Source organism: Poecile atricapillus, chromosome 2 (genome assembly GCF_030490865.1).
Source record: "Poecile atricapillus isolate bPoeAtr1 chromosome 2, bPoeAtr1.hap1, whole genome shotgun sequence".
In the NCBI taxonomy this organism is placed as follows: domain Eukaryota; kingdom Metazoa; phylum Chordata; class Aves; order Passeriformes; family Paridae; genus Poecile; species Poecile atricapillus.
The window spans coordinates 87,165,884-87,191,494 of NC_081250.1; the positions used below are offsets into that span (position 1 = coordinate 87,165,884).

The following is a 25,611-nucleotide window of genomic DNA, read 5'->3' on the forward strand; positions in this document are numbered from 1 at the left end:
GTTTGTGGTGAGTTTGTCCCATAGTTTGATGTGTGATATTTGTTATTTCAACAGTTTTATCATTTCAGTAGTTCAAACTGGTAGCATTTTGCTTTTTAGGATGCTTAAAAGAAATAACCTGTTAAAAATGAAGAAAGATGTTGCAATAGGTAATATTTTATAATTTCGAGTCTTTATTCACATACAATCTTTAGCCATTTCCAAACACTTTATTCATGGGTTGTTATGATTTTGTGTTTTTGCTGTTGAAATGTCATCTCTAAGACTGTTCAGTGTCAGGAAAGGTCTGTTAACCATATCATTAAACTTACAGTTGTTTTCAGGTGGAGTTATTTAAACACAGGCATAGTTTGGGTATTTAATATGAGTACATTTTAATGAAACTGTTGAAAGAACAAATTTCACGTGCAGAAAGCCACAGAATAGTAATAGAGTAGTTTTCCACTGTACTTGCAAACTCAAATAGTTTTTTCCCCTAGGGTCCTTGAACTCAACCTTGATATTATTTAAACAGGACATTGCCAAGGCCACTAACTCCAGCTAGTCATTTCATTAGCAGTAGAATTAATGAAGCAATTTGTTATCTTTGTTTTCCTTCTTCCCTGCTTTTTCCTCACCATCCCACATGCTCTTGGTGGCTCAGTCCTGCTGTGTGTCCCATGCCTGTTCTTTCATGCAAATGGCAGCCTGCAGCATGGCTGGTGGAAGGCTGAGGACTGAGGACTAGTTTTCTAGCTGTGTCCCTTCCAAAATGACTGGAAATTTCCTTTTCTCATATGAGATTGCTGACTTGGGGTCTTTTGTAATGCCTTTTTCAACTTGAGTAGGAACACAGCTCCATTACTGTCAAGTATGACAGTGCAGTGGGCAGATAGATCCCATAGTTACAAAAAAAGTCCAAAAGTATGGAAAAGAGTCCAGAAGTAGGCAGTGGGAGGGACAGCATAGCTGCCTAAGGAAGCAAGGGTGAAAATTCTGTGCTCCTTATGGCTGTCTTGTGTTTCAGTGGATTCAGTTTTGTTAAGAGGCTCCAAGAGAAGGTACTCTAATAATTTTGTTATTTCTCTGTTTTCCTCTGGCTTTGGCCATAATTAATTCATTTTATTGGTGATGACTTTCACAGTCAGGAACAGGGTGACCTCTGAGCTCCACTTGAGCCACTCTGTGCATTGTCCAGGAGGAAAATGAACATCCTGAAGACATTAAAGTTTTGATATGCTGCTTTGTACACAGTTCCCATATCAAACATACTGCAGGTCTCGAGCTTGTGAAGCACTCTGCTGCTGTCACGAGGAAATTTCTGGTCACCAGTTATATAAATCAGAGGTCTGCCTATGTCTGGGAGTGAGTCTTGGAAGAAAGTAGTTTTTTGTGGAAAATTGATTTGGAACTTCCTTCTACATAATTTCTAATCGCTCAAGAAAATGATACAGTAGTAATTTGATCTTAAATCTAAAGACTTCATTTGGAATTTAAAATATTTCTGGAAACATAGTCAAATATTTACTTGGGGGCTTAAAAAAAGAAATATGCAATGTTACATCTTCAGTTTGCCTTTTAAATGTACAGTACTTCAGCTTTTTTCTACATAAAATGTGATTGATCACAGCATGCATCACAGAATCGTTGCCCTACAATTGACAATTGATTAATTGTAGATGACTTTCAGATCCTTAAATGCTTTGCATGAGATACCTTAGTAATATCTTATTGAATCCATTCTCTCTTTAAAATTAATTGCTTTTTGTCTTGAGTAAGGTGACTTTGTATATAATTAGATGTTTTCACAATCAAAGATGTCATTCAGCAGTATAACAAAAGCTAAAAGAGTGTGATATGAAAGGGATTTCAGAGCAGGGAGTGAAGATAAAGTCCTAGCTGCAATTAAGTTTATACAAAATCTTTTCCTCTCCCATTTTTTATAACACAGCTAAGGAAATATCAACTTGGCCCTGCCCAAGGAAAAGAAGTTGCTGAAACTGCCAATCTCTCAAACTTTTCCGGTTGCCAGAGGTTCAGCCCAATGACCATCTGTTGAGGACAGTGTAGTTCAAGGCTAACATCATACATCAATTTAGGGGACTGGTGGGAAAGCTTAGAATGTAACTCCTCAGTCATAAAAGAAAAAAGAAAGAAAAAAAAGAAAAGAAAGACATGCCAAATGGTCTTAATCATATTAATCATATTTCCCTTATGTAGGCACACAAAACCCCATTCTTATGACCCATTTTAGTTTGCAAACTCATTTCTAATACAGAATTCTGATGCTACATGACTTCAAATCTCATTGCTTATTATCTACTTACCTTACTGTCACCAAAACATGAAATCTCACTCTTGCATTCATTGCTGAGCAGATCATCAGAGTAGTGTTCAGAACAAAGAAGGTTATTTTTCATTTATTCTGCTGATCAGAAACTCTCATTTTATTTTATAGGCATATGACTAATTCCTAAAGACCCATCATGTTTAGCTGTGACTTAGAGGCTTTAGGGTCATGGATTTGCAGGAGCTACCAGAAAACGGCCTAATCAGGAAGTGTGTTTCCAGATGCTAAGTTGTATTAGAATGACATTATACATATCAGAAAATATTGTTGTTGGTGGTTTTGCATAAAGCTAGTTTAGTAGGAACCCAACTAAGATTTTGCTATCTAATGAAAGGAGCAGACTTTACTAGACAATATTAGTCAATGATCCATAACAGGCAAATGGTAGAAAACTAGGGCTGCACATAAAGTACATATTTGTAGAAGACAAAAAGAGAATAAAGAAGTCTGTTCCTTATCATGTTTGATAGCACATTACACACAAGTATGAGTTTAACCAGAAATTAGTTCTCATATTACTGTGGTTTCTCTCAAGCTAAGTGTTTTATACCTTATTTAAGATAACTCAATCACAGTCTTTATCCAGACAGAGAAGACTGTTCTAGAGGTACTGATAGTGTTTCCTGGAGTCCTAAAAGATACCAGTGTTTGGGAGTGGTTAATAAAAGAATCAACAGATGATACTATGAAACTGCACTGTTTGAAGAGAGAAAGAAAATTAAATCTTTACAAGCAAAGCATAATTCCTGGTCTGGACACAGCCTGATGGCAAATTTCCAGTGAAATATTTTTGGTTTGTGTTTTGCAATGGAAAAAACTAAAACTTTAATTGAAACCAAACACTTTTGTTTCAGCAATATCTGAAAGAGCCAAATAGAAAGGCATTTAAAACTGTGTCGCAACTAATAGGCATGTGCTTGGGCTTCTGACAAAGGTGCAAGGATACCAGCTCAGGAGTCACCTGAAAGTAAGGAAGTTTATTCCTTTTATGTCCTATAATCCCCAGGTCTTACCCTGTCCTCCTTTCTAGTTCAGTAATTACAGGTAATTTTTGCACAATGAACAGTTCTTGTGGGAGACACTGGGGGGATTGGTCTGGTTGTAGTGGGCGAAAATAAGAACAAGATTGGTCTCACTTTGTGTGTTGTCCTGTGGATGGTCTTTCATTCATCCTGTCGTAAAACATAACAAAAACAAAGTAATTTCAGACTACTTCATGGGAGCAGAAAATCACTTCCCTACCTGTTCAAGATTGTCATTGATACTCCAAAAGGAGGAGAGGGGAATGCTCAAAAAAACCCTTGTGTCTTTTTCCAAGCACTGCAGCCTTAGGTTTATTCAAACAATGTCTGTCTCATGTGGCACTTGCTGCAGAAGAAACGCAGCTGCATCAGTAGCTCATTAGAAATGACTTAACACAGGGCTGATTTCTACCCCAAACATATTCTTTCAAAGCTTCCATTGGAGCTGCGTGTATTCATCTGAGAACCACTTTGACCTGCAGTATGCTTTGATTTGTTGTATGAGTTGCTCTACTTCCATTTACAGATTTTTATTTTGTATTTCCCCCTTCTTCTAGACCATGATGGATGGTGTAAATTGTAATTTCCAGGCATGAGCCTTTTTATTTCCTGTTGACCATTCACTAATCACTATTTGCTTATCCCTGTTTTTTGCTGGTAGACCAGATGAATTTCTTTTTAATGACCTTGTTTCTCTTCATATCAGAAATCTCACCACAGATAAATGACAGATACACACCAGATATGTAACAGTGCACAGAACATGTAATCATTACCTAGTACATCTGCAAAGTTCTGAGAAACTTCACTTTCAGAATACTAAACACATGTGTTTCTCTGCCATTCTTAGCATTATACATTCTGTGGAGGAAAAAACTTAAAGGAACATTCAGAGTTAAAAGACCGTTGTTTAAGTGATGATTTTGGAGCATCTTGCATCTAAGCTTATAGAGGTTTTCATCTCAATCTAACTCATCTCACAGCTTCAGTCCTGAGCTTGCAAAGCCCTTAACAACAGTTAATTTACCTTATTTAAGCATCCCTCTTTGAAGATTTGAGAAAAATGGCTGAATATTAAAATGCAATCTGGCGTTGTTTTAATATAAAACTTACCAAAATCTCATTGCTTTAAATATAGATATGGCATCGCATGCATTCTTATTTGTTCTGTTGGTACACCAGCCCACAGAAGCATAGATTGTTTAATAGTTACATCCCAAATGATATAAAATGCCTAGGTGTTCACAATATTCAGGACCTAGAATGGGTTTTACTCACATACTTTGTGCGTACTGTATTTAACTGTTGCCTCCCAGCTTTGTGATCCTCCCTGTGCCATGCACACCCTATGACTTGGGCAGATGCTGCATCTCTAAAAAGAGAATGGAGGAATTGGCATGTATTCATTGTTGTCCATCAAACAGCTTTTAGGGCCCTAGCACATATGAACTCTTTATTCTCTCTAGTAAAGAAAGCTTACACTCATTTACAAAGTTTTGTTTGGTATTACATAGGTAATTTGAATTTCTAAAATTTCCATCTTCAAAAGATGCTGCTTTAAAGTTCTGATGGAAAATAAGGCTGATTAGAAGTTCTTGGCTTAGGTGACACAGAAAGATCTCATTCTTGTGAGAATTCCTGCCTTCAGGAGCTATGAATAAAAAGGAACTGAATTACAAAATAGACTTGTCACCTGTTTTAGGAATGAAGTAACTGACCTCAAATGTCAGTTTTGGAGAAGAGAGAGACGAGAAAGAATTTGGGTTGTTTCTATATTTTGTAAGGCACTTGCAAATCCTTTATTTGGGAGTTTGAAATGTTTTACCCCCTTATGCCTTTCCCCTTGCTTGTTTGACTACCCAAGCCTGGGTATGTCTGGGTTACCTTTTGTCTGGGCTATGTGAGCACTCTGTGCAGCACATTTCCAAAGCTCTTGCTGTAGGTGTTAAGGTTCTTTCCAGTGCTTAGCCAGCTCTGCATGCTTCTGAGAGAGCTGATCTCCAGTCATCACATCAGAGGTGACTCTTCCTGCTTGTGCGCTCAGTGCTGGAGCTCTTGGCTGGCTTTCTGCACTGCAGTTTTGGGAAAGATTCACTAAGATGCTGGATGCAGTGGAGACATCCTTTCCCATAAATGCAGCTGGACAGTGTGTGAAATACTGAAATTACATTGTTCTGGAGATTTCAGAAAATTAATTGTTAAATAAAGAATAGTGGTATGTCATAGAATCACACGATAGAATGGTTTAGGTTGGAAGGAACCTGAATGATCATTTAGTTCCAGCCCCTTTGCCACTGGGTTTAATTGCACTAGACGAGTTTGTTCAAATCTCCGTCAAATCTGGCCCTGAAAACTTCCAGGAATGAGGCATCCACAACCTCTCTGGGCAATCTGTTTCAGTGCCTCACCACCCTCACAGTGAAAAATTTCTTCCTAACATATAAGTCTGCTCTCTTTCAGTTTAAAGCCATTACCTCTTCTCTTAAAATCTGGGAAGTTTACAGGTGTTTCCTTCAGCATTATACCATTTTATTCTGTCTACTTATTCTGAATAAGAGACTATGAACTGGAACACAAGTTAATAGTGTGCCCTTGTGTGAATGAAGGTTAAACACATCTCAGACTGGACTGGTGGGAGTGTAGACACCGAGCTGGAGGAAGTGCCTCTCCCTGTTCAGAGCTGATAAGACTGCATCACGAGTTCAGGAGTCCAGTGTTGCGCTCCTCAGTATGAGATAGATATTTATCTACTGGAGCAAGTCCAGTGGAGCTTACCATGGTGGTGAGATGGGGTAGAGCACATGCTATATGAGGAAGGGAAGTGGATATTTTCACCTAAGATAAGGAAAATCATATTAGGGCCATTCCAACTTATATTATTATTCTGAGATTCTCTCAAGCTCAGTATTTATATTTCCTCTTTCTTGATTATTATAAAAGAAAACAATATATTATGATACTATTATATATTATTACCATATAGTAATAATATTTATTTTATATATTTGTTGTTTATTATAATAAATAGTGGATTTATATAGATACATTCTTTATATATATGTAATGTATTTTATTTAAATATGTACATAAAACCTCCCATTTCAGGAAGATCTTTCCTCCTTTTGTGAACAGAAGGTGATTTTATCCCCTTGCAAAACGTGAAACTGAGCTGCATTGCTGGTGCTGGTGGGTTGCCAAGGGGCTTTTCCTGCAGCACTAGATCTGAAGTTGGGGGCATTTCTGCACCCCACAAGAAAGAAGGTCTCCAGCTTCTCTGTGCGCCTCCCACCGGCAGGCTGAACACTGGTTGCACTGCGTGTTTCTTTAGCTGCAGCTCTGCCTGGCTGTATCCTAGCAAGAGAATGAGTACCTACCTGACCTACAGTAAGTCCAAGTCTGCACCTGGGTTAGGTTTCAGAGGATTTGGCTGTAGTAAATCTTTATGTAAAAATTCAATGCCTATTTCTCCTTTAAATTTGAATAGTGTAAATCCAAAGTAGCTACATCTCCCCAAGTAAAATATTTTTATTCAATTTCCTTTTTACTTTCTTCCTTTTTAAAAGGAAAAATAATTGAATCCTCAGTGTTTCAATCTGAACTCTACAAATATTACTTTGGTCTTTAAGTCAAAGAACTTTGTGACAGCATTCCTTGTAAAAGTTAAAGCCTTTCCAGACAAGTGATTAACAACTGCGATAAGCCCTTCCATGAGACATGAGTTTTGCAGCCTGTTGTGTGGTATCCCTGTCTGAGTCTGTAATTGTCTAAATATAAACAGATAAAAGGGAAAGGGACTGCCAAACTGCACTGTATAAGGTAAAGCGAGTCAGTGGGAAAAGGTTTATAATTTTTCTTCTTCCTTTTACGTTGCTGGCTTGTTCTTATCTTTAGCCAGAAGATGCTAACATCATTTCCTCTCTGTAAATTGGCTTGCACATGATACAAAAACACAACATGAACTTTCTTTTCCAGCTTAATAGAGGTTTTGATGCTTCAGTGTTTGGATATTCAAGAATCCTGATTTAATTTAAGAACTGTTAGAAAGTTATTTTACCAAGCCAGTGAGTATGCATATCGCCTCAATAGGCCTTATTTTTTAACTAAGCAACAATATTTAAGATGGAAATTTGGATTTAATTAGAACAACCAATGTTTTCAAAGTGATGATAACAGGACTTTCTTTGAGCTAGCATGTCTACCTCTTTTGTTGCCTTCCTAGTTGAGTTTGAAGTGTGATTGGTCCAGGATTTTAACAAAACTGTGACTACTGAAGCAGCTTCAGAAAGCAGTTGTTCCCCTCTTCATTTGTAGATGAGTACCAGAAAAAAATCCCACAAGCAGTTTTAAAAGCTTCCATGAAGTTTTTTAACAGGGATTCAGATTATTAGTGATTCACCTGCTCATGAATGAAGTATGAGACTTGTTTCTATTGCTCCCATTGCTGTGCCATCTGGGTAAGTCATGTGAAATAAATGATAGCGACAGGCAAAAGGCCCCATAATTTCACAAAAGGTGGCAAGAAAATCAGTGAATTGCTGCTGGTTTTTTCCTCTTAAGCAATGTCCCAATTTTGAGATTTAGTGATTTTATTTGCAATCTAACTATCTAATTAATTGAAAAGATATGTCCTGCAAACACATTTAGAGCTCACATAGGAAGCTGAGGATCTCCCACTTTGGCAGTCAAATAGTTAATCACAAATGGGAACTTCAGGCCCACAGGTGGTCATTTAAGTGAACATTTAACAGATAGGACATCATATGGGAGGCCACATTAAAAAAATTCCCTGTGCTTCACATGGGTTCTGCCACCAAGTATCCCTGAACAGACCTTTCAGAGACTGCTTGGTGCCACAGTGGATAACTGGAGCTGATTTTAGAGTGAGTATGTCAGGCTCTGGACGGTTTTTGTGTCTGGATGTGACAGGCTATCATATGTCTCAGAAGGGCTTTGGCTGGCTGAAGACTTCAGTTTCTTAGGGGCAGTTCAGCTGCTCAGTGATTGCCTGCTCCTGTCAAGAAGCACTGTTAATGCAGTTTGGAAAAACATTGCAGGATGAGCACAAAGACTGTGTGGGTCATGGGTAGCTAGGTAAGCCCTCAGTACAGACATTGTGCAGCTTAGTCTACGACTGCAGTGTTTTGCTTTTGTCATTTTCCAAACTGTCCAAAGCAGCATGCAGGCTTAAAAGTGCCCACAGGAGTACCAAATGTCATTTTCTATTAAGCAGGAAACAGCATTGTTTTAAACACAGGTTTTCTCAAAGCTGGTGCTTGTTCCGGAGCAAGAAGAAAGCAGCCATAGTATGCACCTTCAGTGGAAAGCACCTCCACTTCCAGGCTTGATTGACTCTTTTGTGAGGAGTTGGATAAGCTCTGAAAATTTGCAGATTGATGAACTGAATTTAGTGTCCTCCTAGGACGTAAATGACAAGCAAAACATAGCTTTCCTAATTGCTTCTTTTCTCTGGGGCTGTTTCTGAGTGCCATTTATTCCTTACAAAACCATCTGTTAGCTTGCTAAGCACAGGGAGCTGATACCTGCAGACAGCACCTGAAATCAGCCAGCCTAAGCCTCAGTCTAGTGCAACTGCAGTGGGCTGCCCTAAGGCTTCACAGGATTTGCAGCATGGCAGGTGCTGAGGGGCCAGCTCCTTATTGCAGCAGCTGCCATGGCCAGCAGGCAACAACCTGAGCAAAGGTACTGCCAAAGGTTCTTTCTTCTTCCTGGAAGAGAGATTTGCAAAAACAGACTTAAGCCTGGTGTGTCCCCCACTGATTGCTGTCAAATGGAGATATATGGGAACTTTGCCATGTAGCACTTATGTGTACATTCATCCTGTTGTCACCACATGGCCGAGACTTGAGGTCTTAAGCACCATCAAAAGTAGTATCTAAGCTTTCCTTTCTAAGGAAAAAAACAAAAAAACTAATCAGGTTAGAAGGTAGTATGTAAATAGTTATCTGGGAAGTATGTTAATGCTAGAATGGTTTATAGTAATCTGGTATAACTCCTATTTGCAAAGTAACTTTACAAAAAAAGTCGAGAGTTTTTGGAAATTCCTCCACTACATTTGTTGAACAATTGAAATTTATTCCTAAGAGAAATGTCACTGGAGACCAGCAGCACTGTGGTATTGGCCTGACAGGCAAATACACAGATGTATAGTGCAATTGCAGGGAAGCGATTTGTTGTGTTATCAGGTTCCAATTTTCTTTAATTTGACTACCCCATGTATCTATGAAGTATCACTGCAGCAGTACAGTTGCAAATTAACCAAGGGTATTAAGGAACCTGGTCAAGTTTGTCACTGGGATTTCCAGGCTGTCAGCCCTAAAATTCAACAATTTGACAACACATCAAGCCTGAAAAACATCTAGCTTCAGTAGCAGAATATTTTTCATTGCTAGTAGTGCCACTGTGTGCATTAAGCTCAATTCTGCATGAGCGAGTAAACCCCAAGAAACTAGGGAAATAGTTGGGATCACTGTGGACACTGAACTGTGTGTTAATAGCAGTAAGCTGCATTGTAGTTCATTACTTTCAAGTGAGTTCTAGTATATCCCTGTCACTGTCTTCTGACTGTGTAGATCTATGAAATTACTAATAATGATTTTGTGCTCTTTAGGAGAGTTGGGTTGAGAGGACTTGAAAAAAAAAAGTGGAAATGGGAATTAGCCAATATTGACAGAAATGGTGTAATAATCCATTTTTTAAAAATCCATATTTAAATTGAGAGTATAGCAAGTTTGAATCAGTGTCAATTCCCCTAGTAAAAGCACTCTCAATATGTAGAGCTCTGCCTATTAAAAAATCCTCCCCTCAAGTAAAGAGTTGGTTTTTCGTATACCTGATCATGCCAATTAATCGTACTTGATTGTCCCTAAAAATCTTTAGTCAGCTCTTTTAGCCAAATGATCCTCTCTGGTAATGGGAGCTCTGTGGTGAAATTGATAGAGTTTGGCTATTGATTTCCGTTAGATCCATTTTACCAGTGCTGAGTCTTTGATGAATACTCAGTCCTAAGGACATACAAAAACCTGAGTTTGAAAACTTCCAGGCAGAATGCTCAGTTCCAGTAAATCACACATTTTGTGACAGGGTGGGATAGCTGGAGATTAAATACCCAAGTATTTAATACCCAAACTCCCAAGTTGTGTTTAATAGTGAAGTTCAATCTATTTAATAATTTAGGGATTAAATAGTAGCATTATAAGAAGAGAAGAAAACATAAGGAGGAAATCATCCCATCACACAGCATTTTGACAGGATTAAAGGCTCAGAGCAAAAAGAGGAAATAAATGTGTTGAGAAATAAAGAAATATATGCTTTGTTAGCTCAGTAGGCTTTCTGTACATCAGGCTTTGGGCAGCAGTGCTGGGGATATGCAGAGGTGGGATGTTCACCCTTTTGTTACTTGTGGCAGTATTAAGCTTTCATTTGGATTCATTGTCTACTGGGGCTTCCCTAGGAGAACACTGTCCAGTGAATGAAATTCTTAGCTGACTACCTTTCATTTTTTCAGTGCTGTCACAGCTTAATCTCTTCTGTTCATGAGTTACTACCAGATGTGGACTGCTGGGCTTGCCTCTTGCCCAGTGTCATTTCACACATCTGGGAATGCTGTGGTTTGGAGAATGACAAGTTGCACTTTTTTCTTCCAGTTTCGCCTGGTGGTAAAGACAGCACTGAAGCTGCTGCTGGTGTTTGTGGAGTACACAGAATCCAACGCACCGCTTTTGATCCAGGCAGTATCTACTGTGGATGAGAAGAGAGGTGAGTAGCCTTACTTGTGGATGAAAAGAGAGGTGAGTTGCAACTTACCAGTACCACTGAAATCGAGGTAGCATTTCATCACCACTTTCAGTGGTTCTAGAGTTGCTGTCATTGATGCCTGCTTTGTCCAACATACCCTTCATTTCTTAAAAGCATTTTTTAAGTATTTGTAATATCTAAAGTTGTTTGAAGAATTAATTATAATGGGAAAGTGAAGAGTGAAAACTGAGGAGCTTGATTGCCTCCTGGGGTGCCAGTCCTTGCCCTTTCCCTGCACCCACATGCTAAGTAAAGCCCCTCCGTATCTTCCGACCTCAGAGACTCCTTTGGGCAAAACCGTCTTTCCACTTCCTTCTGGGAAGCAGCAGTCTGATTTAGAAGAGAAAATGATATCTAATCAGTGTAATCCCTTTGAAGAGAAAGACGAGGTCAGTAATAGTACAGGCTTTATAGTAAAAGCAAAACCATCTGTTCTTACATTAAAATAAAGCCCTTGAGCAGATATTATACTATGAAATCTGTTACCCGTCAGGCTCATGAAAAATACTTGAATATGTATACTGTATTTTTTACAAATAAATAGAACAAAAATGGTTCTTTCTTGTTCTTCCCACAAAGCCATCACTAAGCTCCTGGGGCATTTTCTCTTGATGCAAAACATTCCTTTGCCTCCAGGAGAGTTTTTGAGGTTAGGACATCCATTGTTGTGGTCTCAAACATGGAGGTTGAAAGTAAGGTTCCCTCTGTGGAGCAACTGCCTCCATACTGAACTTGTCTAAGAGACTTGATATGGTAAAAGTGAAACAAGAAAGTGTTGGGGGCTGGGGAGAAAGTGGTGCCAGAAATAAGAAAAATGAGCCAGATTTTGTTTTCAGTTATCAAAATGGGTTGAAAAGAAAAAAACCAAATTATCTTTAATAGCAGGGAAGCAGGCAGAGGCAATTCAAAAGACTGAATTCTGCAGATTGGCTTTCTGTTTTGAATTAAAACAAGTAAATCTTACAATGCAATAATATATAATTATATAAATAAATATAATTACAATATTGATGTGTGAGCACTGTGATTCATTTTTTCAGTCATTCTTAGTATTTCATCATCTTTCTGAACTCGCTGGTATTCTCAATAAGTTCAAACTGCCCTTTAGCTACTAGCATGCTAATAAACTCATTAAAGAAGTAGGAGAAAGGAGGACCCTAAGCAAAGTATTCCCTTCTCTATCTGTAGAACAGTCTTAGGCAATCATCTACATGCCCCAAAGTAATAAAACAACTTAAGTAATAACACAAGACTTGAAAAAACTAATGCACGTAATTAGATGAGTGTATGTTAAGAATATAATGAGAGGCTTTTCAGGAATTATCATACCTGTGCTTTGGTAGATTATTTCATGAACTCTTGCAAATACTTAGCCCAAATACCCAGATTTTCCTTCTTCCTATTTTTTTTAAATTATTTTCATTAAGGAGTTGTACTTAGCTCCTTAAGAGATTATTTTTCTGGTTTGATATTTAGTTCTCTTTTTAGATCACCAACATAATAGAGTCACAGAATCATTTTGGTTGGAAAAGACTTTTAAGACCATTGAGTCAAACCGTTAACACAGGATTGCCAAGTTCACCACGACACCATGTCCCTTACTGCTACATCTGCATGTCTTTTAAATACCTCTGGAGACAGTGACTACAACACTTCTCTGGGCAGCCTGTTCCAAAGCCTGACAACCCTTTTGGTGAAAAAAAATTCTTCCTAATATCTAATCTAAACCTCCCTTGATGCAACTTGTGGAAATTTCCTCTCATCCTGTCGCTTGTTAACTGGGAAAAGAGGACAACCCCCACCTGGCTACCGTCTCCTTTCAGGAGTTGTAGAGAGGTAATGTTCCCCTGAGACTCCTTTTTTCCAGGCTAAAACAACCGCAGGTCCTTCAGCCATTCCTCTTAAGGCTTGTGCTCCAGACCCTTTACTGGCTTTGTTGCCTTTCTCTGGACACACTCCAGCACCTCAATGTCCTTCTTGCAGTGAGGGGCCCAAAACCAAACACAGGATTCAAGGTGAGGCTTCACCAGTGCCAAGTACAGAGACAGTAACTTCCCTGGTGCTGCTGGCCACACTATTCCTGATACAGGCCAGGATGTCATTGGCCTTCTTGGTCACCTGGGCGCATGCTGGCTCATGTTCAGCCACTGCTGACCAGCACTCTGAGGTCCTTTTCTGACAGGCTGCTTTCCAGCTGCTCTGCCCCCAGTGCTGCATGGAGCAGCTGTGACCCAAGTACTAGGACCCTGCTGATCTTCATACAATTGGCCTCATCCCATTGATGCTCCCTGTCCAGATCCCTCTATAGAAATTTGTTGCCTTCAGCAGATACTCTCCCATCTAACTTGGTGTCACCTGCAAACTGACTGAGGGTGCCCTCAGTCCCCCCATCCAGGTCATTGATAATAATATTAAACAGGAGTGGCCCCAACACTGAGCCTTGGGGAACCCTAAAAGTGATCATCTGCCAGCTGAACTGAACTCTGGGAACTCCTGCTCTCTAGGCCAATCATCCAGTCAGTTTTCTACCAGTGAGCAGTACATCCACCCAAGCCATGAGCAGCCAGTTTCTCCAAAAGAATGCTGTGGAAGACGGTGTCAAAGCCCTTCACTTTTAGATGTGGATGTGCTGTGTTTTAATTTATAATTTTAAATTAGTGGCTTATAAATGAGAAGTACCCACCTTTAATGACTGGTGAAACAAAACAGAAAAAAAGAAAAAAGCAATATGCCTTTTCTTGAACTGTTGTCATAAATCTTGCAGGTATGTAATTAAGTTCAGCACTGCTTTGATAAAAGTTCAATGTTTCATGTACATACAAGGTGATGAGATATGACATAATTCTTCAACATGTGTACCACACATGATTAACTTATAGAACCCCATATTAACTCAGTCTGGTTTCAAAGCGATCCCATCTGTGGTTTCTATGTGTGAATACATCCATATGCAAACTGAAATACAGAGATCCATAAAAGTGCTAGCTTTATTCTGAGGTACAAGCAGACCATAAATGAATAACTGCATGGCCCTCATCATGTAGGAATTAGCTTCTACTTGCACTTCCATTTAGCTCCTCCCTTCTCCCACGCTTTCTTGTTTCAGAACTCCAGAGGAATTTGGTCTCTTTTCAGTTTAAGCATACCAAACCACAAAGGCTCCAGGAAGTGGACCTGGCATTGCACTCTGCTGTCTAGGGCTTCTTTATCACAGTCATATTTTAGGATGGAGATTAAAGCCAAATGGCCCTCATTATCAGCTCTCTGCTTTTCCTGCAATTTCATTCATAGTTATATTCCACAAAATTAACGCATGTACTGCAGGTATAATGGAAAGATGTAAGTTCATATATAAATAGCCAAAAGTACACTTCCAAAAGTATCACTGCCTTTCCAGCCTGTAGCTGCTGGTGGCAGTTCTCATGCAGAATTCTGCCCTTGTGCAAGATATTTCATGCTTTATACAAACTGTGCAGATGTTTTGTAGTTGTGGTGTCAAAGTTTTGTGAATGACATGAACAAAAGCATTAAAATAAATATGTAAAAACATTTAAAGAGCAAACTGAAAAAAGACTGGGACAATGGGCAATGCTATTCAGAAAATAGACTATATTAATTTAATAGCAGCTCGATTGTTGCATCATTCCTTGTCTATACACCATGCATGGTTACTTGTAATCTACAAGTAACATCGGAGCTGAGGCTACAGCCTCCCTGTCAGAATACATGTGATAAAGAGTTCTTCCTAGTGACAAGGCTCTAAAGGGCAGTGAGGCAATTCTCATTTTACCCATTAGAAGGCAGGAGAACACACAAAACTCAATCTCTGCTGTTTCGCTTCACTGAGCCTTTTTCATCAATCCCATCGATTTCGCCACAAGTCCTGCATAAAAGTCATAACCTTATGGAAACATCCCCATCTGCTTCCAGAAAAATCATTTGGATGCTATATCATCATTCTTCTAAATCATCATTTTTCTGCATCAGGATCTGGTGAAGGAGGAATTTTACCTATTCCCTAAATAGAATCAAGAGGAGGCTGTACTATCAATGGCTTTGGCAGAACTACTCCAATATGTACAAGATGAAACCTTTCTTTTCAAATGCAATTTTCCTCTTTATGATCTTAATCTGAACAGGTCTCTTTTCATTTTAAGTGTGCTGGACTGCACAAGCTCTGGAGATGAGCTGGATCTGCCCATGCCCCATGCTGTATGGATCATACGTTGGAAACTGTAGGTTCTCATTATATATATTCAAGAATATTGACCCAAGGACAGCAAAGCAGTAAGCTCATGTTGCAACTTCCACAGCAGAACTGCCTTATCCTGGTGGGTAGTAGATGGCCTCACAGCTATTTCCATGCTCACTTCTTGGCTGTTCAGATTGAGATCATAATGGGGGAAATAGCATTTAAAAGAAAGGTTTTCCTGGTACAAATTGGAATAATTCTGTCAAAGTTGTTGATAGTACTGCCTCCTCTTGACTGTAGTTAGGGAATAGATGAAGAATTTGGAATTTAAGTCTAAATTTTGGAAGTTTAGTAGCAGAAGCATAAAGAAAGTCTTTGAAAGATAGATGAGCTGTTACAGGGCTGTCTTACTAGTAAGTGTGCCCATCAACATTTTTTTTTTTAAAAATTGTATTCTGAAATAAAATAGCAGTGTTACTAGAAGAAAATTATATATCACCTTTGCATGAAAACAGAAAGGTGACAATGAAATTTTTATTTTATGATAATAAAGAATTACTGAGACACTCAGGGAAAATAAAAAACACATGCATGCTGCCTAAAAAACAAACTAGGATTGTTCCAATAAGAGTAGAACCTGCATGCAATAACAAAGGACTCTTACTGAATAATTCAGTGGATTAAATAAGTATGTTTTCATGTTGTTATCAACTCACTGTTTTTCCAAATGGCATTATTGTGAGTCAGACTTGCATAGTTTCCCCATTTTGTTTCTCTTTCCTATTTCCTTCCATTTTTCATTTTTTCACTGAAAACCACAGGAAAACATTTTTTGTAGTGAGAATATCATTCCTGCTGATCATATATAATTTGCAAGCCAAGTGAATTTGTTCCACATGACTTTTGAACATATTCTGCACAAAATGTCTGGCAATATAGAGAATCTGGTAAAGAGGTGTCTAGTGTATTTTCATTACAGACATGTATTTTAATTAGTATTGAATTAGTAATGCATAGAGATACATCTTGAGAGCTGAGAGTGAATCCCCCTTCTCCTTTGATTTTGCTTAGGATAAAAAAGCCCTGGTTCAGTAGTAAAGATGAGAGACAGAGGGGGGAGTAAAAAAAGAAGTATTGCTGTCTGCACATTCACTTTTAGACAGGTTTTTCCACACAGTGCACTGTCATTGCCTTGAAAATGCAGATCCTTGGTTAGAAGAGATTTTATGTCTGTGTAGCAGGGCACATATATGATATCATCTTTAATAATCAAGGGCTGTTACAGGGTTATACAGAGTTTAGACCTTGGGGTGACTAATCAGTCAGCAACAGGTAACTGTGATGGCACATTTGCATTTTGCTGCCTGATTATACTCAAAACTCTCATCATTTGTATAGTGGTCAGGGGATGTGGACTGTTGGAATACTCTGCATGTTTCTTTTTGAAATTGAAATAATGTCCCAGTTATGTTTGTGCAGTTGGATTGAGTATATCTCTAGTCTAAGGGTTAGCTCTTTGCTTAGGCTTCCTCACCTTTAACTTTACTCCAAACACTGCATTGCAGTCCTTTATTATTTATTTCAGATTTCTTAGATAAAATTTGCTAAATACAGCCATCTTGCCATTCAGTCAAATGAGATGGGACAGTTTTAAGAGGTTCCTTCCACACAAGAGGCTGAGTCTGGGTGGTGTGTTGCTTGCCTGATGTTTTTAGCACAACAACTCACAAAGCCCATTAGGGTTTAGGTATCAGAGAAATGTGCAAATTCAAAACAATATGCAAATCAAGCACATAACTAAAAGCAAAAATTTTCACCTTTCTTAGTGGAAAATGAGAGCTTCATATCTGAAATTTCTGTAGGTAGGTTTCCTATTAAAGTATTTTGAGAAAGAGCCACAGCAAAAATGCTTTCCCTTCATTGATCATTTCTTTTATCTAAGACACATAGCCTATAATTTGAGCAAACTGTTTCTCTGCCACAATGTTTTGTTAACCTGACTTACCTTAGTGCAGTACAACTCAGGAATAGCTCCAGAAATAGGAGCAGCAGGCACACTGAAAGCACAGCATGTAGGTCTCTGCTGAAGATTTGTCAAAACCTAGATGAACCTATGATAGGCTGGGCAAAATTCCTGTCACCTGATTTGTAGAATTTTGGTCTCAATCACACTGTGCTAGCAAAGCTTCCTTCGTCATCAAGGGAGAGAAGCTGGTACCTTTGGAGAAAGTCCACTGCCGTATTTTATATCTCTGCAATAGGCTGGACTGTAGTTTTAACTGTCGACATTAACTTCACTCTCAGGTGAGCAGGAGAGACTGTAGACAAAGCTGGATCTTTCTGCTTGAGCTTTCACCTGGCCACATATTCCAAATTTGTGCTACTTCTTGGATAAATAGAAGCTTTTTATGTAACTCTCCATTTTGATGACTGTAACCAATGGTTTCTGCTTTTCCTCTAGGAGCCAAGCCATGGTCCAACATCATGGAGATACTGGAGGAGAAGGATGGGGTTGACACAGAACTACTGGTTTATGCAATGACCTTGGTTAACAAGGTTTGTTTCCTTTGTTAGCATGACTGGTGGAGATAATATTAGTGTTTTCTATTGTATAATGAGCTTCCCTGTTGAGAGTATATGACGGAAGAGACCTGTCACAGAGGAGTTGCAGAACAAGCTGTAATCAATCAGTGCACTCTTGTTACTTGTGCTGCAGCCACCCAGAGGCAGCAGCCAGGAGCAGAATTGTTATTTTGGTGGATGTTGTGTGGAACTGTGGTCTGACGTGGCTCCTCTCCCAGCGCTGACAATGCAGTGCTAAAGGAAAAGGCGACAAACTAACTCAACAGACTATCCAAGGGGAGAAGGAAAGCAAGCACTGGTGAAAAGATCACATGCTCACAAGAGCCTATGTTGTGCAGTTTTCTAGTTCATATAGTTTTTGTGGGTTTTTTGCTGCAATATAAATATGATGAATATAACAGGTCTGAATGCTAGGCAGCGTGCTTCTGCTTAAAAAAGATTACATTTTTTCTTATTTCCTTATATTTTCTGGTGACAGGATTTACAAGTGATAGTTCTGCAGTAAAGTCAAATATTTTCTGAAATATTGACTTCTGCTGTTGGGAGAGAAAAAAATGGAAAGTCCTTGAAAGTTAGAAATTTATTAGTGTAAATTCCTTAAAAACCAGCATCTAGTCAAAGACAAATTGTAGAGGGGGTACTAAAATTGAAGATATTTTTTTTTAAAAGAGCACAGAAAGCCAGCATAATCTTGGCAAACAAAATAATTGTGTGGTTTATGGTTATACTTAATAGGGCAGAGTATTAGAAAATACTATTACTCATTGTATTCACTTGAAGATGCTGAATTTTTTTGTGTAGGTTACACACCAAGCTGCCAGATTATTGGGCTCTTGGCTACATGATTGGAATTGTGGGTTGCTTTTTTGTTGGGTTTTTGTTTGTATTTTTTTTTATAAATTATTTCTTAATGGCAGATATTTTCCAGCAAATATGTCTGAGACAGACTAACCTCTCCTGTAGATATTACTGATCTTACTGTACTTATGCTTAGAGTTACCCTTGCTTCTATTTCTGCAGTAGTAAGGTTCCTCTTAAGTTTAAAAGACCACCTTACCTTACTGCTGTAGTCTTTCTGAAAAGCATCATCAGTTATATATGCTTCTGTCTGTAGCTGCTATTAAAGCCAAGGTGACCAGTCATTAATGTCTCTTCTTTACACCTTGTTTTAGGTACTGATTCCACTTTCTGAGATAGTTCTCATCATCGTTTGCGCAGTTGTAACCTACCTGGTGTTTGACTTCCTCTAAGATTTTCCCCACTGACACTTATTATCCTTTAAGTCTGAGTTTTTCAGTACATTTAAAGCTATTTTTAGGAGGAAGTAATTCTTTAAAAACATACAAAAAAAAAGAGCATGTCGCAGTCAAAGGAGCAAGCAGTTATGAAGATCAAGGAAGAGTGGAATCACACAAATCCACACTAACAATTATGATCTGGCTTATGGGCAGCTTTATAGTGTTTTTAATGGGATATTTTTCATGATTATAGGGAAAACAGTAAGCAGCATGTAACAGTTATAATTTTATCCCCCACAGAGAATACAAAGACAGCTCAGAAGGTTTCAGCTTCTCTAGACAAGGAAATGTCAAAGTTTTCAGTGAGGGCAGAGTCTTCATGAAGGATTTGTCTTACAAAAGCGTGCTTGTACTCTTCTTTTCTTTCTCCATGTATCCATTTACAGACTGTTTTCCTTCCTGCTCCAGAGCAGAAAACATATCTGCCCAGACATAAGAATTGCTCCAGTCCTTTCATCCTCTCCCTCTCTTTTATTGATGCTTAACCAATTTAGTTATGCCAATATTTTATTAAGCCTCTTTTAATTTGTCAGGGCTTAGGCATTAATGAATCTCTTAAATGAGAGTGAACCCAGTGTAGATGCTTCTGGTTATGCACAGCTCCAGTATAACCTTTGTGATCTTCCTTGGAGTAGTTAGAAATTGAATTTGGTATGCTTTAGGCTCTGAAAATGGATCTGTGTAATGATAAACCATCCAAAGGAAAAATATTTTATTTCTATATTTGGGAGTTCAGTTGCCCAGCTCTGGTCAACAACATGCAGTGAAAATTGGATTTACAGTGCTGTGTCATTTTAAATTATAATAACCAATGAAAGGCTGCTGACAGCAGCAGTTGCCTGTAAATACTGCCTTATGCTGCTGTCTTTCCAGTCTACAGCTTGCCTTACATTGGATTTTAAAAAAGCTATACTTGAAGGTGGGTGATCTGCACATCAACATTAAGATAATTTCCTGTAATTTTTGGAAGTAAATGCTCAGGAGATCTGACTGTTCCTCCACCATCTATCAGGTAAAACATCACATCCTACTGTGCATGAAGGCATTTGGGTCAGAATAGTTGCTGTCCATGTCATTTGAAACTGAAAGCCTCATAATTGAACACTTTTTTATTATAATATTTCAACATCCAAGTTAAAGTTCTACTGAATGCTCAGTGTGAGAACTTCATTTTGTGAATCCTTAGACTTTTACTCAATTCTAGGTGTCAGTTTAGGAATGAACAAAATAAATGTGGTATCTGTTCTCAGCACTGTTCAGGATGTTTTAGTTTCATAGTTTTCAGTGGGTTCTAAACAGAGGCTTAAATGCTGTTCTGGAGAGAGACAATATAATTAAAGCCTGAACATACAACCTTAACACTTAATTGCTCCTTGTGCTAAGAATTCCTGTTGTGGTGTATTTCACCAGTCAATAATCCTGCAATGACTGAAGAAGAAAACGTTGTTGTGTTGTGTTTAGTTAGGAAAAAAAAAAAAAAAAAAAAGTATGTTGCTGATGCACATATTTCAGTGCCTTACATCACAGGAAAGAAGTGCTTTAACAAGACAGCTATGTCAGCTGCCCATTTTCCTCTCATTACTCATGTAATCCAGAGCTATTTCTCTGAATGTAAAGCTTCCTGGTGTAGAGAGGGGCTGCTGTTTTCTGCAGTCTGCTGCTCAGAGCCACCTTGGAAAAGACAGGGTACAGAAAAACAGTATTCACAGAGCACAGTTCATCCCATCTGAGGCATGAGAAGATGCAACTCTCCTTGGAGAGGGCCTGGGTTTTGCATCTCTTTCCCTTGATCTTTCTCTCTGGGAATATAGATAAATTACTTAGCTAATTGAATGGGAGAGAGGAAACTACTTCAGAGCAAACTTCTCTCTAGTGAGCTAATCCAGAAAAACTGTGTTGCTTCCAGCCTGTGCTGTCAGGTATTTTGCAGCAACAGCTCTGCATAGACTGGTTCCTATGGTGAGGGATGTGTTGCCCTGCTGGTAAGTGGCACAGTGTGTTCAGTAGTTTCTGTCCAACTTGTTCAGGATTAAACTAGTTTTTCTGCATCATGCATAAGGAGCACTGAAAAATCAGCACAAACTGACTAGAAAACAATAGCAAGCTGGAATGGGAATTAAAGAATTGGTGTACCTTTAATAGGACTTTAATCTCAGCAGGAGGAGAGGATTCACTATCTCTGTAACACAAACCAATTTGTGCTCAGGGAAGATGACTGCTGCTGCAGGTATGGAGGACAGTAGGCACATGGTGCAGGATATTTCCTGCTATCCTGACATCACATAGCTGTGCATTGGACTTTTTCTTCTTAAGGCTAAACTTACAGGAATCAGTAGGAACTGAGCTTTTACTCTTTTTAGCTAAATGTTTTGGGTTTTTTTTCTCCCTCATTGCTTTTATCCCTGATTAACATTCTCTGCTCTTTAAGTCTGTTCTTGAATGCAGCCAGAAAGAATCTAACTGTGTATTTTAAAGACCTACATTTTCCATACTTTTTGGTATAAAATAACAACATTGATTTGTTTTGCCAATTATTCATTTTTCTACACAGTGCAGAGAGTTGTTTGTTAAAAGCTGTGTCACTTGTTATTTATTTTCTATTGGTGTCTATAATCCCACATCATGGGTTTTACTTTATTTAAATCATACATAACACCACTTGCCACCCGCTTTTAAAATCCTTTGTTTAACTCTTTTCAAAACAAACAGATTTAAATGGTTTTTTCCTTTGATTCTTAGACACTGTCAGGACTGCCAGATCAAGACTCTTTCTACGATGTGGTGGACTGTCTGGAAGAGCTAGGCATTGAAGCTATTTCACAGAGACACTTGAACAAGAAAGGAACAGACTTGGACTTAGTTGAGCAATTTAACATTTATGAGGTAACATAACATGCCCTGTTTTATGCATCTTTCAGCTTGTGCAAACTTCAAAGCTGAGAGGAGGGGGGAAATGTAACCTAGGTGAAATTTGGTTATCTCTCCTATTTTAAAAGAAAAACATCTGGTTGCTGTAAGTACTATACACATTTGTATATGTGACCTGCTATGGCACATAGCTGCCTTTAATGCAAAGGCATTTTATGTTAAAGGTGGGGCATAGTCCAAGGCAAACCAGCACATTTACTAGCCTCCTTTCTGCAACTGCCAGTTGCACATGCTGAAGCAAGTAGAAGTTCTTCCCATGTGCAAAAGTATTCACCGCGTCAAAAAGGTTCGGCTGAGCTCAACGTCACAAATACCACTTGTTCTGCAACTGAATATCCAGCAAGTCCCTGTTCAAGAGTTTACACTGGACCAGATCCTATGCAGTTTGCAGCAATGGAGTAATGAGTGACTCCACATTTACCACCTAGGTATAAAATAACTACTTCTGAAGCAATTTATATGCAGCAGTAGGATATCCAGTTTCTTAATAATTAGCCTTTTTTTCAGACTGTGGGAAGTGTTGGAGCTAGGAGGTTTAGGCTGAAGTTGTAATGTAAATATGAATTAGTGTTCTAATGTGAAAAAATTAAATTACTTCAACTCTGCCTAAGTCCAGCAAAGGATTTGATAGATTTGATTCTCCATTTTCTCCATCAATTCTACTTCCATACCACTTCACTAACTAGCAGAGTTAAGCTTTATATACAGCAATTTTTAGGAAAAACAAGAGATGAGAGGGCTTAATAATGTTCTTTCTTTTTCTATCATCAAAGGCATCATTTTATAAAGCCCTTTTTAAAATATAATGGTTAATCTTAAAAGGATGGATTGTTTTTTGTGTGTGCTGCACCTACTGAAAGACTTAATTGTAGAATTGGCAGTTGACTTGATTGGTGCCAGTTTTTTCTTGATGACCAAATTAAATTTAAACATGTCTATGCAGGTTCTTCCTTTTTTCTGCCAATCCTGTTCTTTTACCTTAAAAACCTTTTCCTGACAGAAACAGATTCTACACCCCAAGCCATATCTCTCTTCCCTCTTTGTTTTGTTTTGTTTTTTTTTTAAACTTCTGATAATAATTACTTGAGTAACAAGACTAATAGAAGACAGGCGTTCTTCTGATGACACACATTGCCCTTTCTATACCTCTGCCTATTGGAGTGGATCTTTCTCATACAATGATTATTTAAATGTTAGGCTGCCTTTCAGATGCAGAGAGCGACTAGTTACTCTGTTGTTTCTGCCAGGGGTGTCTCATGTACCATAAGATAACACTTTGTTTCTATTAGAGGTACCTCACCTTGGCCCATCAGGGGCATGCAGCAGTTTCAGATTTTGCACACATGCTTTAGTCCTCTGCTATTTCCAGCACACTCTAGATGGTAACTTCCACTTAATCACTGCAACTTTCATGTCTGAGCCTGAGGAAATGTTGAATCTGTCAATGCATGGAGTTTTTTCCGGTTGACTTAACTAGAACCAAGTCTTCACCTAAGTATTTTGGATGGATATAAAGAGAACTAGCTGTCCAAGACTGCTCAGCTTCCTTGAAAATTCAGTCCCACCTTAAAAAGAAAACAAACAGATTAGGAGATATATAAATGTGTTGTTATAGTGTTGTATGCAAGGCATTAGTATATAATTCCATTGTTAGAGCTGCCACACTGTCGCTCTATTAGGAACGGCGAAAAAACGACACAGACTCTTGTGGAGTCAGAACTGGAGAAGTTTCTCCCTGGTTTATTACCTCAGGTCTTTTTTTATAGACCGATACGTGAAAGTACAGAAAAGAAACTCTTATTGGTTAGTAAACTAACACATCACCATCATTGGTCAGTGGGGTTCACTACCCCTCGACTTTCTCTTGCAAGAAAACAAGGAACAGACAAACAGCACCTGCAAGGCTGCCTTCTATCTCTGAGGATTGTTTTAATTCCTCCTTATGAATTCCCAGGCCACTTTCCCAGGCAAGACTGAGAAAGCTATGTGGCCTGCAATTCACCACAGGCACCGTGCTCCCTGTTTCAGAGTTAGCATCCACACCACACTGCACTAATGAGTAGACAGCAACTTTCAGGGGTAGCTGTAGAAACAGTGATGCTAATAGCAGTTAATCATGTTGAGACTGGGCAATTTTTAAGCCTAGGTGTGAAGATCTGTGGCAGCTGAAGCGACCGTGTCAGCCTTCTTCCTTTCTTTCTCAGGTGACACTGAGGCATGAAGATGGAGATGAGAGTGCTGAGCCCCCTCCCAGTGGGCGCAAGGATCGGAGGAGGGCCAGCCTTGGTGCTGGTGAGCGCAGGGGGCTGGAGCGCAGGCGGAGCCGGCGGCACTCAGCACAGAACGTCAAGAGCACTTTGTCGGCCCCCGCCAGCCCCTGCGGGCAGTCGAGCTTCGTGCTGAGCCATGAGCAGCGCGTGGAAGAGCTCAGTGAGAGGTAAGGCAGGAGCTGAGGGATACTTCTTTCTTCTCCCGTTACTTTCTGTCCGTTGCACTTGATTAATATGAAAGGCTTTTCTTTATCTTCCTCTTTTCATTGAAATAAAAATGAAAAAAAAAACCAAAAGCATATTTAGAGTTGAAATACCAGCTCAAAAAAGGAAATGGATTTAGAGGTGACTTACCTACATAGCTAAATTCTTCGGCACCATCCACTAAGTAAGTGGACCCAAACCACATGAGATAAAGCATTTGGTGTAAGAACTAACTCAGCTTAATTTCATCCACTTACAGATTTTATATTCACTATGTCCACATAACAGAAAATTGTAACAAGACCATGGTAATGTTAATTCAGAGCTATTTGTCCTGTATATGTTACAGTTCATTCTTATTTTTTTTCCTCCTCTTCATTCCAGCATAAATATTTGCCTTTGAAGCTACATCATAGTAGTGAATATATCTAATATTTTATAATTAGCAAAACAGAGGCGGTAATGGCTAGCTGAGCACAGTCTGCAACAGTGGAGTCAGTTGAAGATGGTGTCTTTGCCAGTCCTATGATGGTTGGCTTAGGCTGTGTGTGCTTAGGAAAAAAAGGAGCTTCAGATCCTGAGCGTGTCTGACTGCTGCTCAGGAGGGCTGGAAGAAATTTCACCAAAATTAGGTGTCTGATCAGGTCTACTCTCTTTGATGTCAGTGGAGTGCAGCAAGCACTGGTGGGCCTTCAGTTATCTAATGTGCTCTACGCGCTTGAAATTTCAACTGAGAAGAATCAAGCTCTGAGACTGGCTGTTTGTTGACTCTAAGGGAATCTGGCTGCCTAGCTCAGGTGGTGAACCATAAACTCCAGACAGCAAAACCTGGACTCTGCCATCTCACTGCTGAAGATGCAGTTTGAAAAACTGAAGTGTGGTCTGTGCAAGAGCATATCTTGTATTAATTATAACTTTTGGTAAATTCATTGAAAGTTTCTATTGGTTAACAGGGGATGTAAACTTAGAG

The 25,611-nt window shown here is 38.9% G+C and overlaps 1 protein-coding gene across 5 annotated transcripts in view; it reads left to right on the plus strand.

Annotated features, from left to right (window-relative positions):
* Positions 1-25,611, plus strand: part of FHOD3 (formin homology 2 domain containing 3) — a 377,669-nt gene that overhangs the window by 242,741 nt on the left and 109,317 nt on the right. For all 5 annotated transcript variants that reach the window (XM_058831361.1, XM_058831363.1, XM_058831362.1 and 2 more), the window contains exons 7-10: positions 11,016-11,127; positions 17,820-17,914; positions 21,979-22,122; positions 24,372-24,604. In XM_058831361.1, coding sequence (XP_058687344.1) covers positions 11,016-11,127; positions 17,820-17,914; positions 21,979-22,122; positions 24,372-24,604 — 584 coding nt within the window. The remainder of the gene's footprint in view (positions 1-11,015; positions 11,128-17,819; positions 17,915-21,978; positions 22,123-24,371; positions 24,605-25,611) is intronic.